Genomic DNA, 16,962 nt, shown 5'->3' on the forward strand with positions numbered 1-16,962 from the left:
GATTTTTTTGATTTTTGCTCATTCTTTTTTTTTTTTTTTTTTTTTTCCCACTTGATTTTTCTTGTTTTTTGGCTATGCCGACGCTGGCGAGTCGGCTGGAGGACCGACTTGCCGCCCCGATGCAGCCACCACAACAACAACAACAACAACAACAACAACAACAACAACCGCACCCGCACCCCCAGTCGCCGTCGCAGTCGCCGCAACCGGCAGCAGCAGGCGAGCGGTGGGTTTCGAGCAGCGGTGGAGCGGGAGCGCGATCAGTCGTGACCCGGCGCTCGTCTGCCGCCGCCGCAGCAGCAGCAGCCACGCCGCAGAAACCGCACCAGCAGCAACAACAACAGCAACTGACCATGTCTTCCCCTGCACCGCTGAGCCTGGCCTCGGCGAGCGCATCAAAACGCAGCCAGCAGTCCGGATTGTCGTCTCTCTCTCAATCATCCTCTTCCTCCCAATCCTCCTCCCAATCCTCCTCCTCCACCGGCACCAACACAACCACCTCCATTTCACAGTCCAGCGCCATGCTCATTGACGGGGATGATGGCAGCAGCAGCAGCAATAACAGCTCCTACAATAGCGCTGGTGTTGACTTTCTCTCGCTGCTTCCCAGCGAGCTTTCCCTGCATGTGCTCAGCCTGGTCGACAGCCCGTGTGATCTGGCCCGGCTCGCCCTCGTGTCCCGCGCCTGGCGCCGCATGACGGAGGCTCCGGTGCTCTGGCGTGCGTGGCACGAGTGGCTCGCCACGGGCGTCCATCCGGCGTCGGTGGCACTCGGCGGACTCGAGTCCAGCTCGCCGCGTGGTGGCCGCGTTGTCCCCTTCATTGGTACCCCTTCCTCAGCCCTGCCTCTGTCCTCTGCCCCGTCCTCGACCTCTGCCTCTGCGTCTGCCTCACTGCTGTCGTCCACTGCATCTGCACGGCTGCGGCACGGCGACGGGGTGGCCCGCATCGACCCGGCGTGCGTCTCGAGCGCACTCGACGAGCGCTGGCCACTCATTGTCAGCCAGCTGTTTGAACACGACCAGCGCTGCTTTTCGCCGTCCTCCTCCTCCTCCTCCTGCTCGACCACCTCTGCTTCGTCATCATCATCATCATCATCATCAACATCTTCTTCCGCGTCGGCATCGAAATCCTCCTCGACGTTGCAGCAGCGGCTGCGAACAAGCACATCGCGCGCTGCTCAACAAGACGTGCCAGCTCCTGCAACGCCGCCGACGACGCCCCTGGGCCTGGTTCCGCTCCTCAGCAGCAAGCACTCCAGCAGCAGCAACAGCAGTAATAGTAATCATAGTAATAGTAATCATAATAGCCAGCAACAGCCGCAGCAACAGCAACAGCAACAGCATCAGCTGAATTCCAGCTTATCGTCGTCGCTGTCACCATCGGCGACCGGGTCGCTCAAGGCGGCGTTCGGTCATCGCTATGCGGGCCTCAGGAACTTGCGTCTCGGTCGGTACACGGACTCTATGGTGCTGCGGCACACTGCTTCAGCGGCCAGCCTTGCGCTTGACGCCGACGCTGCGTTTGACCCTCTTGCCGACGCCCCTCTGCGCCTGGGCCTCTTTGTCGGCTCCGAGCAGGCCGTCTTCCGCGTCCCGTCGCTCCTATCATCCCCCGTCCCAGGATCCATGCCGGCGTCGACCTCCTGGGCCGCAGCAGGTAACGCATTTTCCCTTCCGATGATTTATTTTTTATTTTTTTTTATTTTTTATTTTATTTCAAAAAAAATCGCAAAGCGAGAAAGGGGATTTCTATTTGGCTGCGTTTTTTTTTTTTTTTTTTTTCCCTTCTTTTTCCCGTCCGGCTTTTTTCGGTCTTTGTCGGCGTTTTTTTTTTTTTGTTTCTTGAAGCGGCACTGCTTTTTTTCTTTTTGATGCTTGGTTCTGTTGGTGCGTTTCCTCGATTTTCCGAGGGTGTTGGCTTTTTCTTTGCGAGAGAGATTTCCTTGGTGCGGATTAGGTGTCGGGATGGATGCCAAAAAGCGATTTTTCAATGCAAAAGCTTGTTTCGGAGCAATGTGTCATCGCGTTCATGCGTCTCGGCATTTTCGCTCCTGCGGCATGCGATGCATTCACCTGTTGCCGCTCCATCGCACCCATCGCCGCGCCTCAGCACCGCTGCCTGTTCGCACAATGCCAAAACGCCGACAAACAAACTCGCCCTTTTATTATTTTTTATTTTTTTTATTTTTCTTCTTTCTTGGCTTTGCTTTTTTTTTTTATTTTTCGTTTGAATTATTATTGCACGTGGATTTTTTTTTTTTTTTTTTTTTTTTTTACATTTTGCTGTTTTTTTTTTTTTTTTTTTTCGCACTCACTTTGAATTTCTTTTTTTTTTTTTGTTCCATCATTTGGTCACCAGCCATCCAACTGTCGGTGCTCTCGTCGATGGTCATTTACTCGCCCGATGCGCTGCACCCAGAGACGCGGTGGTGGATTGGCGGCACTTGGGGCCACCAGGTCATCATCAGCACCATTCCGCCAACAGCGGCTGTTCCCGCCACGACCGACGCAACTGCCAAGCGCAGCGTGTCCACATCGACAGCAACAGCAGCATCAGCAGCATCATCAGCATCATCAGCATCATCAGCATCAATAGTACCACCGCTCTCGTTGCTCGCTGCAACCATCAAGTCCGAGCAGCAGAGCGACGAGGCCGCGCGCGCTGCTGACGCCTTCATGAACGTGTCAGCCATCTCGGACGCGTCGAGCAACGCCCTGGCGACGCCACGGCAACAACCGCGCCCGTCTCAGCAGCAGCGACAGCAGCCACACATGGAGGTCGACGACTCGAGCGAAATCTCGTCGTTCTTGAATGAGGACAACGAGGCTTCGGCCATGGGCGATCGTGACCAGCTCGACTCGACCTCGGCCATGAATGTCGACGCATGCACGACCGACTTCCTTTCCTCCCTGTTGAAGTCGAACGACGCGTACCTGTCCGGCTCTTCGGTCGCAGCAACCACTGCCGCGGCCGTGGCGCCCTCCGGCGTCGCTCCCGAGCAAATCCTCGCCGACCTGCCCTGTCTCGGCGCTGTGCTGTGCATGAAGGTGCTCACAGCGGTAGGAGCTGGCTTTGCGCAACTACACCAGTTGCAAACAACCACACCACAACAACAGGCTCCACCGGCCACCATCACTGCTGCCGGACTGTCACAGCAAGCTCAGCAACAGTCGCAACGGCCGGGCAGCAGCAGCAACAACAGCAGCAGCGCTTCCACCGCGACACACAACAACGCTTCCTCAGCTGCTGGACAGCAAACACCTCCAGAATCGACTCATGACTCGCCTGCGTCGGCCGAGTCGGACGCGGCGCGCAACGCGCGCAACGTGTCCGTGTCACTCCTTGCCGTCGGGACGGACAACGCTGCGGTGATGATTTGGGATTTGACGCCCCTCCGTGACGGCACTGGTGCGCCTGTTTTGGCGACCACACTTGTTCTGGACTCGCCGACGTCGTCCAATGTGGTTGCGCTCGACTACGACTCGGAGCACCATTTGCTCTACTGCGGTTGTGATTCGTTGATTGAAGTGTTTGAACTGGACAGCTTTGGCTCCCCGATTGCCTCCAGTTTCCAGCCGGCCAAGTCGTTGGGGAATCGCTCCTCTGCCGTGCCCGCGGACGTTGCTGCTGCTGCTGCTGCTGCTGGTGCTGGTGGCGTCACCGCTTTGGCCCTCCACAACTCTCGTCTTGTGGTGGCCTGGAAGGATGGCGCCATCACTTCCTTGTGCGCAGACGCGAGCGCCGTCGCCCCGCTTCTCGCCCAATGCGACCGTCTGCGCGATCTGCCAGAGGGCAGCACCGATGCCAGCGTGCAGCCCATTATTTGGCAGCCGTCATCAAGGTCGCTTGAAGACAGCGTCAGTTTGCAGTGCATGACGGCAGTCTCAGACCTGCTCATTGCCGGCTGCCAGGATAATGTGGTGCGCGTGTGGTCGCTGGACTCTTGCAGCATGCTCTACTCGGTCCTTCCGTTCTCCAGTGCCGTCCAAATCACGTCTATTGCAGCCGCCAGCCTTGGCTACGTCACGGTTGGTGCCGCCGATGGCTCAGTGAAGCTTCTCGACTTTTCGCTCGCGGCCAACAGCAAGACCAACGCCATCAACAACAGCAGCAGCAGCAACAACATCAACATCAACAACATCAACAGCAACAGCAACATCAACAGCAACAGCATTAGCAACAGCAATAGCAACAACACGGCAGTGGCCTTGTCAAACCTGGTATCGTCGGTGGACTTGGATGAAAAGGCGGACATTCTTTCGGCGACCGACCCGACCTCTGGTCTGCTTGTGTTTGGCCCGCATGACGAAGTCGAGCAAGACGATCCGCTGGCCGCGCTGGCCAACTCGCACGACACTCTGCTCGATTCGTCCTTCATCTCGAACATGACCAACGCCGCTTCGCAAGCCTTCTTCCGCGCGTCTGGTGCTGCCACCGTCCCCGTTTCACCCCGCGCCAACCCATTCCTCTCACCGTCGACCACCAAGCTGTTTTCACGCCAGCTGAGCCAACCGCTGCACCACACACTCGGCTTTGACTTTCAGGACCAGAGCGACCACATGGTGACGGACTCGGTCTTGCACCGTCGCACTCTGGACGGCACCCTGAATGACCCCTTTGACTCGACCAACTTCCGGCCGTTCAACCCCATGCTCATCATTTCAGGCGACGGTTCGGCATCGAGTGCGCCCGGCTCGTTCGACGCGTACAACGAGGATAGCTTTGCCATGGAAGAGCCAGCCCCGCACGACATGGACACGACCATGTCGCAGCTTGCCTCGATGGTCAACCCGCCGACCACGGTTGCCATTGCCGGCATCACCTTCCAGAATCGCCAGTCTGCCGCCTCGTCTGCCACCGTTTCGGCTGCGCCTTCTCTTGCTCCTTCCCCGACGCCGACGACTCGCCGCGCGCACCACAGCCACCAGCAGCCACAGCAGCGCCCTGTCAACAATCCTGTGATTCTCGCTCGATTGGCCCGTCCTAACACCATCATGAAGGCATCATCTAGCGAGCTTTCCATGCAGTCGGACTTCCAGCACCATCTCGACCAGCAGCAGCAGCATCAGCAGCAACAACAACAACAGCAACAACCGCAGCAGCAGCTCGCGCCCGTGCCGCAAGCGCCTCGACATGCTCACAATCTGCGCACGAATGTGCCAAGAAAGAACTATGCACTGCTTGCAGCTGCCGTGGACGAGGAGCCTGAAGACGAGGACGAGCAGCAGGAAGAGCTGGTGGAGGAGCCGCCCATCTTGCAAAACCCATCCCCAGTTTCCAACGCGTCAACCCTCTCGGAAGACAGTACTGACAGTGGAGACGAAGTCTACGCCGCGCCGACCTCGCGTACGAGCGGCCGTGTCATTCGCGTTCGGCGTCCCAGCGGCGCAGCGTCGTCGCACATGCAAAACCCCGTTGTCGCGGCCGCATTGGCCACTGCCGGCATGCCGGCTGCCCAACGAAAGCGGAAGCTCGCCCCACGAATGCCCTACCCTGGTATGGTTCCTTCGACCACCATCGGCGACAAGGCATGGTCCATGGCGGACGCGGCAATCACCGTTCTCCGCTCGCACGGCGACCCCCTGACTTGCCGCGAGATTTGGTGCCAGATTGAGCGTCAAGGATTGTACAACATGAAGTACGTGGAGTTTTTTTGGCTGCAAGGGGGTGGGAGATAAGAGCACTGGTGAGATTTTCATGTGACTGACATTTCTTTGTACCATTTGGTGATGCATCGTAGTGGCAAGACCCCAGCACAATCGCTCAACCGCGTGCTGCACAGTCGTCCCGACCTGTTCAAGGTGATGACTTCTGAAAGCCCCCACCGGTTTGGCCTCGCCAACTGAAAGTTGCCCCACCCCTTCCCCAAAGGAGACATTTATTTTTCAGCGTTTATTCTTTTCTACCGTTCCTTGTGCCACATATGCTTGCTCTCGTCGTGTTCTTATTGCCATGCCTGCGTGCTTGAACCTTTTTGTGCGTGCGGAAACCCTCCGCATTCATTCTCTTGTCTTGTTTTGTTGTCGTTTGATTTCTTCGAGCGCTTCTTATTCTTCAAGCGCTTTGTGTTTTCCCGGCTTCTACTTTGAATGTGCCATACCAGTGATGGTCACTCAACTTGCACTGTCAACCCTCCGGCCCACCCTGCATTCCTCTCCCGCTGATTTTTCCATAAACAATGTTTTTTTTTTTCGTGTATGTGTCTGTGCGTATGTCTCTGCGTGTTTGTTTGATGTTATGTGAAGATGAGTGTCATGTTGTGTTTTTGTCTGTGGATTTTTAATGATAATCTCGTTGTTTGTAATCTTTTTTTTTTTAATTGACGCAAGCTACTGTACAGTCGTAGATGACACGGAGCAGCCACGATCGTTCATATACTGCTCAGGATGAAGGGATGCGTGACGTCCATCGCTCGCTCAATTGCGGGTTTGCCTTCGCTGACTGAGCGCGCAACTGGTGGTGGCGAATTGTTGTCAATGTGGACCCTCTTGTTCGGCAGCAAAGCACCGGGATTGCTGTCACTCCACAGCGTCTTGCCGTCACATGCACAGACACGCTTTGCATTCCCTAGCAATCCGGCAGACCGAGCAATGATGCCGGCCCCGACACCCGCGCCAACGTTTCCGTTCTCCGACGACCTCGGTGCGTTGCCAAGACCAAAATCATCCGGCCGCTCGTGCACCACCAGCGCATGCCCAATAATGTCCCAAACATTGAGTTGGCTGGCCGAAAGGGTGAACGTCGCGCGCCCTTGCGCGTCGCTGGCCACATTGCCGATCGCCCCAGGTTTGCGTCTCGCGCCGCCGTCCTTGCTGGGCGGACCGTGCGGCTTCGTTGAGAGCAAGCGACCGAAGTGAGCCAAGCGGACGGAGCACGTTGAACTCGCAAATCACAAAGCAGGAAGCGCCTTACCATTTGTTTCGGATTGTAAATACCACCAGCCGACTTCCAGCCTTGGGACAAATCTCCGTACTCGTGAATATGCAAGCCATGCTCGCCCTGTGCAGCGTGCGTCGGTCAGCGTAATGCGACAAACAACGAGCTCAGCCCAACCAACATGACAAATGCACCCCTTCCCCCCTGTACCTTGGATAGCCCGTCGAGCGTGCCTTCAATCACACACTCATTCTCGGAGATTTGGACAAACCGCACGACACCGATGACGTCTTGTGTGCCGTCGCGTTCGAGGATGCTCACAGCCGACCCCAGGTTTCGACCTGTTAAAAAAAAAACGTCCCTCGCGATGATCAGATGCGCAACCAACAAATCAACCATTACAAAGCAAACAAATCACAATGCGAATGGATGAATGATGCAAGGACGGGGGTGGGTGGGTGCAGCACGGAGAATTCTCGCAGCTCAGACCAAAGCGGTGAATTGTTTCGTGCGTTGGTAAGTCCATCCGACTCTTGCTGTCGGTGCCGACCCGCCCCAATGCATCTGCGCCCATTCGGAGGCACAACTGCCAATAACAGCGCACAGCGACCGCAAGCGAGGAAGAGGAGTTGCGTTGCGTGCTCACCAAAGCTGTCGCCCTGCCCGCGCAGGACAGTCTTGCGACCCGTGCTCTCGATGGCTTGGAGCAGGGTGCTGGATGGCAGCGACGACTCGACGACGACGCGCTGCTCTGCGAGGTCGACTTGGACGCTGCCCACTGCGCCCGGCGGTGATGTCTGCTTGAGCTGCTGCATGGCTTCGTTGACGGCCTTCTCGCACGCCCCGCACGTCATCTCCACGGCAAACTCGGTCTGTGTATGGATATGGTGCATCAACGATCAAGTGTGAGAATGCGTCAGAGTGGAGTCGGCCAACAGGGTGTTAAGGGTGTAAGGTTGACGCACAACATAGCTTGACGACATGGCTTGTTTCTAAGAAAAACAGAGAGACTGAGACAAACTCCTGATTTGGACAAATGTCAAACAAGGTCGCCAAACCCTCCTCCTTTATTCTTCTCCTTCTTCTTCTTTCCATTTCTCAGTCAATGTAGACCACTCTCCAATTGTTCCCAGTCTCTCAGTGTCTCAGTCTCTCAGTCTCTCTCAGCCACTTCACTTCCAATGCAGCGGTGGCAAACGCCTGGGTTGCACGGCTGCGGACTCCAGTTCTCGCCGTTTGTGAGCGATCGCATTGCAGTCGCTGCATCACAGCACTATGCCATTGCCGGCCGGGGCGCACTGCTCGTCTACGGCCTCGGCAACGAAGCGATGGTGGCTGGCAGTCGGATTGGGCCGGGCGCGCCGCCTGCACCGGGAGCCTCGCGACTCTTGCGCAGACTAGACTACAAGGACAGCTTGTTTGATGTCTGCTGGAGCGAACTGAGCGAGCACCATGCGCTCACGAGCAGCGGCGACGGGTCGGTCCAGCTCTGGGACGTGAGCTTGCTTCAGGTTGGTTTTGGACCATTGTTGCGTTGGGAATGGGCAACCGATGCCTGGTTTTGTGTTGGACAAGGAAGGCTTGCATTGATTGCATTGAGCGACTTGAGAGGGGTTTCGTAGGGTGTGGGGGGGGGGATTGAGCAACTCTTACTGACCAATCTCTGACACACGGATTGACATCCCCGTAAACTCTGCACATGTCACAGGCAGCGCCGGTTCGGATCTATGCCGAGCATACGAAAGAAGTCATGGCCGTAAATTGGAGCATGACCGACAAGCGGAATTTCGTGAGTGCCTCATGGGATGGCACTGTCAAGCTCGTAAGTCAAATTTTGTGGTGCTAAACTTCGTGATCAAGCCGGAAAACAGACCTTTGTGAGCTGGAGATGCTCAAGTGTGAAGCAATAGCAGCGTCGACCGTGTTTGGACCATGTTTTGTTTTGCCCAGCGGCTGCCTTTGTTGTTGCGGTTGACCTCACCCTGGGTTTGTTGTTGGCTTTCGTGCAACAGTGGGACCCAACGTCATCTCAATCCCTGGCGACATTCGCAGGACACCGTGGACTCGTGTACGACGCAATGTTCCACCCGAGACGACTGGGAGTGCTTGCTTCAGTCTCGGCAGACGGCGGACTGATGGTGTGGGACGTGCGGCGGCCCGCGACCGCCGTGCAGCGCGTCCAAGCCCACAACACCGAAGTTATCTCGATGGACTGGAACAAGTATTCGGATGTGCTGGCCGTTACCGGTTCTGTCGATCGCACCATCAAAGGTTGGGACTTGCGGCGAGCGGCCCAGCCGTTGTTTGTGCTTGAGGGCCACGACTATAGCATCCGACGGGTCCGATGCAGTCCACACCATAGCAACGTTATCATGTCATGTTCGTACGACATGACGGTGCGCGTTTGGGACACTGGGTCGTCGGCGGCTGCGTCGGTGCCCGGCCTGCCTCCACGGCCGCGTCCAAACATGACGATTGTTGACGAGCATCCTGAGTTTGTCGTGGGAATTGACTTTAATCTCGCCGAGGATGGCGTTGTTGCCAACTGTGCATGGGACGAGACCGTCTCCGTTTTCAACCTGGCACAACCCCCAGGGCCTGCGATGATGCCGCGATGAAACGAATCGTCTTAGGTGTTGTAGGTGTTGAAAACCAAAATGTTGTCATGCTCTTGCGTTGTAGATCAAAAAGTTTATCATTCTTTTTTTGATTTCAGTGGAGTTTCTTGGAAGGTACATGTGCACGTCATCCTTCTTGTCTAAGAACTTGTTTGTTGTTGACACAAAAACAAAACGCACGCTCGTCATTGCGTCAAGTCAACCGCTCAACGAGGCCTGGCCGTTTTGGAGACGAACACATTCTTGCTCCCATGGCGTGGCCATTGAGCTCAAGTGGGAAATCACAAAGATGCTCGAAATCTGCGTGTGACCGTCGAGGACTGCATGCTGATCGAGTGACATGGACACATCTCCTCCATGGTCGACATAGCGGTGCGCAAGCTCTGGCTTAAGAAGACGGGGGAGGAGTTCCAAAATGTGCTTTTGGCCGACATCATCGAGGAAGTTGAAAATCTGCAACAAAGCAAGACAGGGCAGCATGTGAGCGAAAAGACCCAACCGCCTCACTTTTAACCCCTGTCCGTTTGCATGGTACGCACCTCGTCAAAAAACATGACGTTAAACCGCACACGGTGGCGCTCGCTGAGTAAATCTGCCTTGGCCAGCCGCAGCGCAAGCTCAAACCGTTGTCGCTGTCCGCTGCTGAGAGCACTCTGAGCAAGCGACTTGTGCTGCTGAAAGTCCGTCCCACCAATCGATAAGCGAACAACGACATCCGGAAGCGCGCTTCTGCTCTCGTTGGTCGTAATATGAAAGATTGCACGGACATGACGACCTGCGAGCGCTGCCATGTAGGCGTCAAGGAAGACTTGCACTGCACAAACGAACGAACGAAATATGTCGAAAAACAACCATTGAAACAAAATGAGAGGTGCCATCCCTTCCGCAACAAGGTTCAAAAGCAAAATCCCAAGAAGGTGCCGACTTACATCGTCGAATCATGGCTTCAAAGACGAACGGCACGATTTTACGTTTCGACAAAATGCCATCGGAACCTCCGACCTGCTCCCACTCTGAAATTGAGGCCTTCAAGGAGGAGAGATTCAGAGTCAACGCCTCAAGGTCTTGCGCGAGCTTGGTCACGGCGTGTGTATGATCAGCAAGGCGGCGACTTCGCTCCTCGGCGTCCTTTGTCAGCATCAAGACCTCAGCCTTGGCTCGATCCAGCTCTCGTTGCATGGTTTCGGATGTCACCGTGGATGAAAGAATTGCTGTCACGTGATTGTACATCTGTTGTCGCAGACTGGCAAAATCCTCGGGAGACTTCGAGGCGACCGCATTCGCCGCCGGCAGTTCTCCAACCGTTTCTTCCCAGTGAGAGCGGAGCTTTCGTCTTGACGCGGCGCATTGTTTTTCAAACGCATCGACCGTGCCCGAAAAGCTGGGTATCCAGTTCGTTGCAGCAGAGATGGCTGGCAGGTCGCTGTTGTCGAGGTCGCTGCACCGCGCAAACTCGTTCGCCAGCGCCTCAAAGTGTTGGATGACGGACGACAGCCGCTGAATCTGCAGCTCGAGTCGCTCGCTCTCTGCAAGCCATGAGTTGTACTCGCTTCGCTTCTGCGCGACAAACGCTCCATCTAGCTCCGTCACCTCGCTTGTTGGGGCATCCTCCGTGTGGGAGAGAGCTTGAACGCGCACTGGAAGCAAACTGCGCCCATGAACGAGGACGCCAGAAGGTGTCACCTTCCAACCATCGACGGACACGAGGGTGTACGAGCTCAGGTCCACGGCGTCACTCTCGCCACGCGCAACAAAACGACGCATCTGGTCCAGGTTGGGGAAAACGAGCACACGGGCCATCAACTGCCGCGCGGCTGCAAATTCTGGCAAGAAATCGGCCGCCTCCAGCCGCGAATGCAATTTGTAGGGGATGGTCAATTCTTTGAGAGCATCGGGAAGCAGCTTGTCAGCCGAAGAGCAAGGGGACGAGGAGTCGTTGTCGGAGAGACAGATGAAGCTCATACCCTTGCCATCGCGCCCGAGCTCGTCAACGAGGCGCAAGGCAACCGCTTTGTCGTCACAGATCACGGCAGAGAGGTCGGCCGAGAGGGCAAAGCCCAGCGCTTCCGCAATGACGTCCGACTCACACTCGATCAGGTCGGCCAACAGGCAACGGACTCCGCTGACACTCAAACCCTTTTGTTTCCGAGCACGCTCCTGTTTTTGCTGCTTGACTTTGGCCGAACCGGGAAACAGGGATGCAAATTGCCTCTCGTATGCATCGCTCTCGAGTGCCACTGCACTCAGACTGGTGCCAGTGGACGGTACCATCGGTCGGTCACCATCGAGGCGAAACTTGCTTCGACGAAGATCCTCAAGCGCACTCTGCAGCGATGACTGATGACTGTCGTCATTCCAAAACAACAAAGTTGGCTTCATCGTCGAGGACGTCGGATCGTGGGCCTGCTTTGCAGCTTTGACTGCAGCGGCAAGACTGTCAAAAGTCTCGTGAATGGCGGCAATTCTGGTATCGATCAGGACGCACTGTCGTTGGCAAGCCATCATCTCGTTCCTTGCTTGCTTCAAAACAGCAATCTTGGCGGCATCCAGCGGAGGAAGTTGCAACAAAGACGTTTCGAGTTGTGCCTGCGCATTCACGGCCTTGGATAACTTGGCTTGTGCTGCAGCGTTATCGTGCTCAAAGGCTTGTGTGAACTGCTTGGAGGTAGAAAGCCGTTCGGTCAACGTGGTTTCGGATTTTTGTGCCACGGAGCATTCGGCCTTGACGTGATCGAGCTGACTTTTCGCAAAGTCGTGCGCCTTGACCCAGACCCCAAGATCGAACAACGACTGAAGCATCGATGAACGCTGTTATTGCAAAGGGAGATGCCCGAGTGAGGAAAACACGACCCAAGCGCAAAACCAAGCAATCATCATAAAGAAAACAAAAAAACAACCAAGAGCGACGCTCACCTCGGCAGCCGATTGCTCAAAGACATCGACTTGCTTGCTGCTTGCGGCGGTGTGAAAGACAGTGTTGAGAAGGAACATTTGCGCTGGACCGACAGCCTTGCGACCTGTATCTGCAGCAACATTGCAAAACAGCTGGTTGATCAGCTCTTGGGTTGCAGACTTTGGGGCTTCGTCTCCAATTTTCAGAGTCATCGTGTCCTTGAACTTGGAGGCGACGGAAGAAGTGCGCGTCAACGTGAACTTCTGCCGGTTGATGGTGCCCTCCAGTGACCCTGCTATTTTGGTGCTTTCGGGTTCTCCTGCATCTTTGGTTGTGTTCTTGTTGAGCAGAGCTTGGCTTGTGCGGCCTTGAGTGTCCGTGCCAAACAAGACCCAGAATGGCACGCCCAACAGCATGGACTTTCCTGCACCGTTGGAGCGTGCATGCTCGGCGTCGTCCTGGTTGCTTCCTGCACGTCAGCATGAACACACACAGCAAAAGTTGATGAGTGGCAAGCCTCGAAGCACGGTAGAAGTCAGCAAAAGCCTCTCGCCACCTGTGCAAACAAAAAACCAGGAAAACTCACCCACGACGACGACAAGCCCGCGATCGGATAATTCGAGAACCGTAGTGGATCGAAACGGACCAAATCCCGAGAAGGTCACTTTTTCAAAGTCAATCTCCTTGTGCTCAAGCTCGGTCGTTTCGGACTGCACAGAAATGGCTTGATCGAGCATCGCCATCGCTAAAGAAGACCCCCAACAGTGCAAATCCCAACAATAGTGTGGAGGGGGGTGTTGAGCGATGACGAATTCTGACAGGACAACGAAACCACACACAAATTGCATTACCTTTCAACCCGACGCTTTTCGAGTAATAAGAGCGCTGCTCTAGAAACTGAAGGAGCGACTCGCGTGGCGAAAGTTCGTGCTTGACGCTCTGGGCAACATTGGAATCGCTCGCGAGGGTAGCATCCCGCGTCACACGAATGGTCACACGCAGCCCCTTGTCGGTCCATTCTCTGCGCAACTGCTCGCCATTGGCGACGGCAAACTCCATCTCAGACAAGTGCCCATGAATGCGATCGCCAGCGCGAATATGGCCGTCTTCGATCAGCTTTTGAATCGGGGCCAGGTCTGCGGTGGAGAAGACTTGAAAGTTGCGGGGCGCGATGTCCTCGGGAATGAGAATGTCGCCTTGGTTGACCCAGCGAATGCTGCGAGAGCAAAAGTACGCAGCGCGAATGGGAGTGGTGCGAGTACAGGTGATGAGTTGACAAACGCCACACAAACAACCAAAACAACCAAAAAGCCGTTGTCAACCAGCTCTACGTACGCTTGGCCAGAAGAAACAGCATCTTCTATTTTGAGATGAACCAACCGCTTCACTTGATGGGCCTCGGAGGCTGAAACCTGGTACGGTGAGCCAATGTACATGATCTGCGAGTTGGTCGGGTGGAATGCTGGACAATGGTAGTGGCCGGAATAGAGCATGACTGGCGAATGCGTGGCATCGTAGGACTGCGTCCGATCCAAGTCAAGCTGCTTGGGATCAATTCCGAACATCGAGGGCATGGTTTTGCCAGACATGAACGCGCCCTTCAGATCAGCATGGCAAAAGATGGTCGAGACCTGAGGATTGGACACTGCAGCCCGCAAATGCTCGAGAAGCACCTCCTCGTTGCGTCGGTAGGGCATCCAGAGAGCACCACGCAAAATGATGGGATGTGAAAAGACGGCCACAAATGGAAAGACTGTTTCCAATGCGTGCAATCCATGCCGCAGTCCGTCCACGTTGCTCTGCAGAGAAGAAATGTGTGTGCATGAGCGAGTGAGCAAGACAAGGGGGGAGGGGTGCGGGGCAAATGGGGGAGTGAAACCAAAAGTAAAGAAACACAGAAAAACTAGCCAACCGATTGTTCGCCCAACCAAACGTTCTCCGTACCTGATCGTGGTTGCCGGGGATCATCACCAGCGGCGTTTCTGGCGACCAAACGCTCCGCATCATTTGTGTCACTTGCTCGAGCAGTTGCACGTTGAGTGAACCAGTTGAATGGACAGTGTCCCAGAAATCTCCCAGAAACAATACTCCAGCATTGTGTTTGACGGCCTTTTGATGCACAAACTGCAGTACCCGACGACAGACATCCAGGGTGCTCGTGCGAACATGAAGGTCCGAGAAAATAATCCAGTGCGTTTTAGAGTTCAGGAGTGTACTTCGTCTGCATACAGTTGCGAAATGACAAGAGGAAAAATGGGAGTGTGTGAGCATCAAAAGGAACTGCCAAACACACTCGCTTGACGTTCGCTAATCATCGCAACAACAACAACACCAACACCGACAAAAACAAACAAACAAAAAAGAAACACAAAGACTGACCGGAACTGTTGCGATGCTTCGTACTCCTCATGCGAGCTGGTAGAGTCGAGAATTCTCAGTGGGCTCGAAGGCGTGATTGGCTGTTCTTGGCGTCTCACCATGGCCTGCAGTGCTGCCGTATTTTCAGCATCTCGAATGGTTGCGCGCCGAGCCAATCTTGCCGCTTTCTCTGCTTCCGATGTGGAGACCGCCATAGTAGCCGCGCGCTTGATAGGCACTGGTGTAGTTGCTGTTGGAAGAGCTCCGACAACTTCGCCTGCCACGGTATTCGTTTGCTGTTGGGGTTGGGGCGGCGCAAGCGCAGACGGCAAGTCAGCTTGGGTGCCACTTGCCGATGCGGCGACCTTTTTGGTACGGGGAGTCTTTGGGGTTTTGGCCTGGCCGGGGGTGGCGCTGGTGGAGAATGTGGCAGCATGGAACTGAAACGCCGATGATTGTGGTGGCAATGAAGGGGGAGGAAGTGGGGCGGTGCGAGCGGGTAAACTAATGGAATTGAGCAGGGTCCACATTTTGGCTGGTGTCATCGAGGCTATGCTTGACCCTGGCGTTGAAAATGAAAGAGATTGTGCTTTCTGCGGGCGATCGGCGGGTTGACCAAACGGTACTGCAAACTGTCGATGGGAACCGACACTTGAAGGACTGCGAGAGGAAAGCAAAAGACCGCGGAAGCGGGTACTTGAAGGAGTGTGCGAGATGGCACTTGCGGCAGAGTGTAACTGGTGGTCAAACTGGTCAGTATTGTGCATGACAAGGGTCGATGCAGGTTCCAACGCCGGTGGTGGTGGAGCGAGACTGGTTTGATCGTGTTTGACTTCTTCATCGTCAGCCGTGAGATCGACGTCAACTGGCAGAGTTGATGTTATCCTAGCAAGCTCAGGGAGTGACCACTTTTCTTCGTTCGAAGGAATCTGTTCACGTTCAAATGAAAGCACGAAAGACAGGTCAAGTGAAACGAAAAGTCCAGATTTGGAACTGATCCATCAACAACAAACGCGATCAACAACATCTTCTCCCATGCCAGCCAATAAACAGCGCCAACAGCTGCGCTCCATCAAAGCAAAAGTACCGCAGCATCGTCTGTCAACCGCAGTCTTCGAGCGTCCTGAGCCGATTTCCCCTGAGCTTCCTGAGCCGTTTTCTGTTTCTGCGGTGTTGAAGAATCGGTTCGCCCTGCACCACCTTCACCAGCAATGGCAATGCTATCAGCCTCATCATCATCGTCATCGAGCACGATGGCGCTTCGCTTCATCTCGCCGGACAGCCCAAGCTTTTGAAACGAAAAAACAAAAAAGTAAACAACCAACACTTCAAAAACAAAAACTGAGCCTTTCAACGCTTCCAAATCGAGACAAGTCAAAAGTCCTGTCAATCTGATTTTGTTTTTGGAACTGAGTGTAGGAAAATGCTGACGAATGCGCGTTTGGTTGAGATTGGAAAACGGGGAGATTGGAAGGGAGAATGCGAGAGTGACGTTGATGGAGGCAAACTGACAGGAAGCGCTGAGAAAGCAGCACCAGAAACCATGCGGCGGCCGATCGTCCCTCCAGCTGCAACGGGGAGACTGCTGGCTGCGGCGCGGGTCTGTGATTGCCGTGGCTGTGGATGCTGTGCTTGCTGCGGCTGTGGCTGTGGCTGCAGAAGGCGAGGGTGAGCCGCCGAGACGCAGCGACGTTTTGGCGCGAATCGCTGCCAAGCCGCCGTGCCGCCAAGCCAGCCGCGCATTTGCCAAGACAGAAAAAGCCCCCCACTCAAAAAAATCAAGACTGCGGCATTTGGACAAGTCATTGAATGCATGTAATGAACACAACCCATTCGATCCTCGGTCGGTACATTCACAAGCAATTGCGTGCGATTGCACGGAAAACGAGCTGTCAGAACTGGAACAAAGGAGCAAGCAAAGCGAGTGCTCGCATTCATTCATTCATTCATTCAGCACGTCGTGTATTTCCATTGGAGTATAGCATGAAACTCGCAAAACCAAAAGTACAAAGTAAACAATCGTCAAATTCTGCGCTGAAAACCTGTCAACGCGACTCAGAATTCAGAAACAAGTCTCTGATCGTCCACATCTCATCCCATTTCCCCCATTACACTTCTAGAATACTTGTTCGAGAGTGTTCAATCAAATCCAGTCTCACTTTGCTGCAGCTGCTCCATTGTTGTCAGTCAGTCTCAGCAGCCGAGGACTTGACA

At 54.9% G+C, this 16,962-nt stretch overlaps 4 protein-coding genes across 4 annotated transcripts; 2 read left to right on the plus strand and 2 right to left on the minus strand.

The window, feature by feature from the left end:
- Nucleotides 1-50: 50 nt before the first annotated feature.
- Nucleotides 51-6,307, plus strand: CAOG_07839 (hypothetical protein). Its single transcript, XM_004342863.2, has 3 exons — nt 51-1,659; nt 2,362-5,641; nt 5,744-6,307. Exons 1-3 carry the CDS (start codon nt 75-77, stop codon nt 5,847-5,849), a joined length of 4,971 nt encoding a protein of 1,656 aa, XP_004342912.1. The 5' UTR covers nt 51-74; the 3' UTR covers nt 5,850-6,307.
- On the minus strand, nt 6,265-7,924 carry CAOG_07840 (copper chaperone for superoxide dismutase). Its single transcript, XM_004342864.2, has 5 exons — nt 7,845-7,924; nt 7,526-7,751; nt 7,090-7,220; nt 6,916-7,002; nt 6,265-6,832 (listed from the first exon to the last, which is right to left on the minus strand). Exons 1-5 carry the CDS (start codon nt 7,860-7,862, stop codon nt 6,374-6,376), a joined length of 921 nt encoding a protein of 306 aa, XP_004342913.2. The 5' UTR covers nt 7,863-7,924; the 3' UTR covers nt 6,265-6,373.
- Nucleotides 7,925-7,994: 70 nt separating this feature from the next.
- Nucleotides 7,995-9,573, plus strand: CAOG_07841 (peroxisome biogenesis factor 7). The gene is made up of 3 exons (XM_004342865.2): nt 7,995-8,390; nt 8,588-8,701; nt 8,892-9,573. Exons 1-3 carry the CDS (start codon nt 8,061-8,063, stop codon nt 9,495-9,497), a joined length of 1,050 nt encoding a protein of 349 aa, XP_004342914.1. The 5' UTR covers nt 7,995-8,060; the 3' UTR covers nt 9,498-9,573.
- A 6-nt stretch (nt 9,574-9,579) lies between these two features.
- Nucleotides 9,580-16,087, minus strand: CAOG_07842 (hypothetical protein). The gene is made up of 10 exons (XM_004342866.2): nt 15,836-16,087; nt 14,770-15,677; nt 14,335-14,611; nt 13,726-14,189; nt 13,242-13,606; nt 12,977-13,135; nt 12,411-12,859; nt 10,427-12,305; nt 10,037-10,311; nt 9,580-9,950 (listed from the first exon to the last, which is right to left on the minus strand). The coding sequence occupies exons 1-10, from the start codon at nt 16,016-16,018 to the stop codon at nt 9,696-9,698; spliced, it is 5,214 nt and encodes a 1,737-aa protein (XP_004342915.2). The 5' UTR covers nt 16,019-16,087; the 3' UTR covers nt 9,580-9,695.
- Nucleotides 16,088-16,962: the final 875 nt, after the last annotated feature.

Source organism: Capsaspora owczarzaki, assembly GCF_000151315.2.
Source record: "Capsaspora owczarzaki ATCC 30864 unplaced genomic scaffold supercont2.16, whole genome shotgun sequence".
NCBI lineage: Eukaryota > Filasterea > Ministeriida > Capsasporidae > Capsaspora > Capsaspora owczarzaki.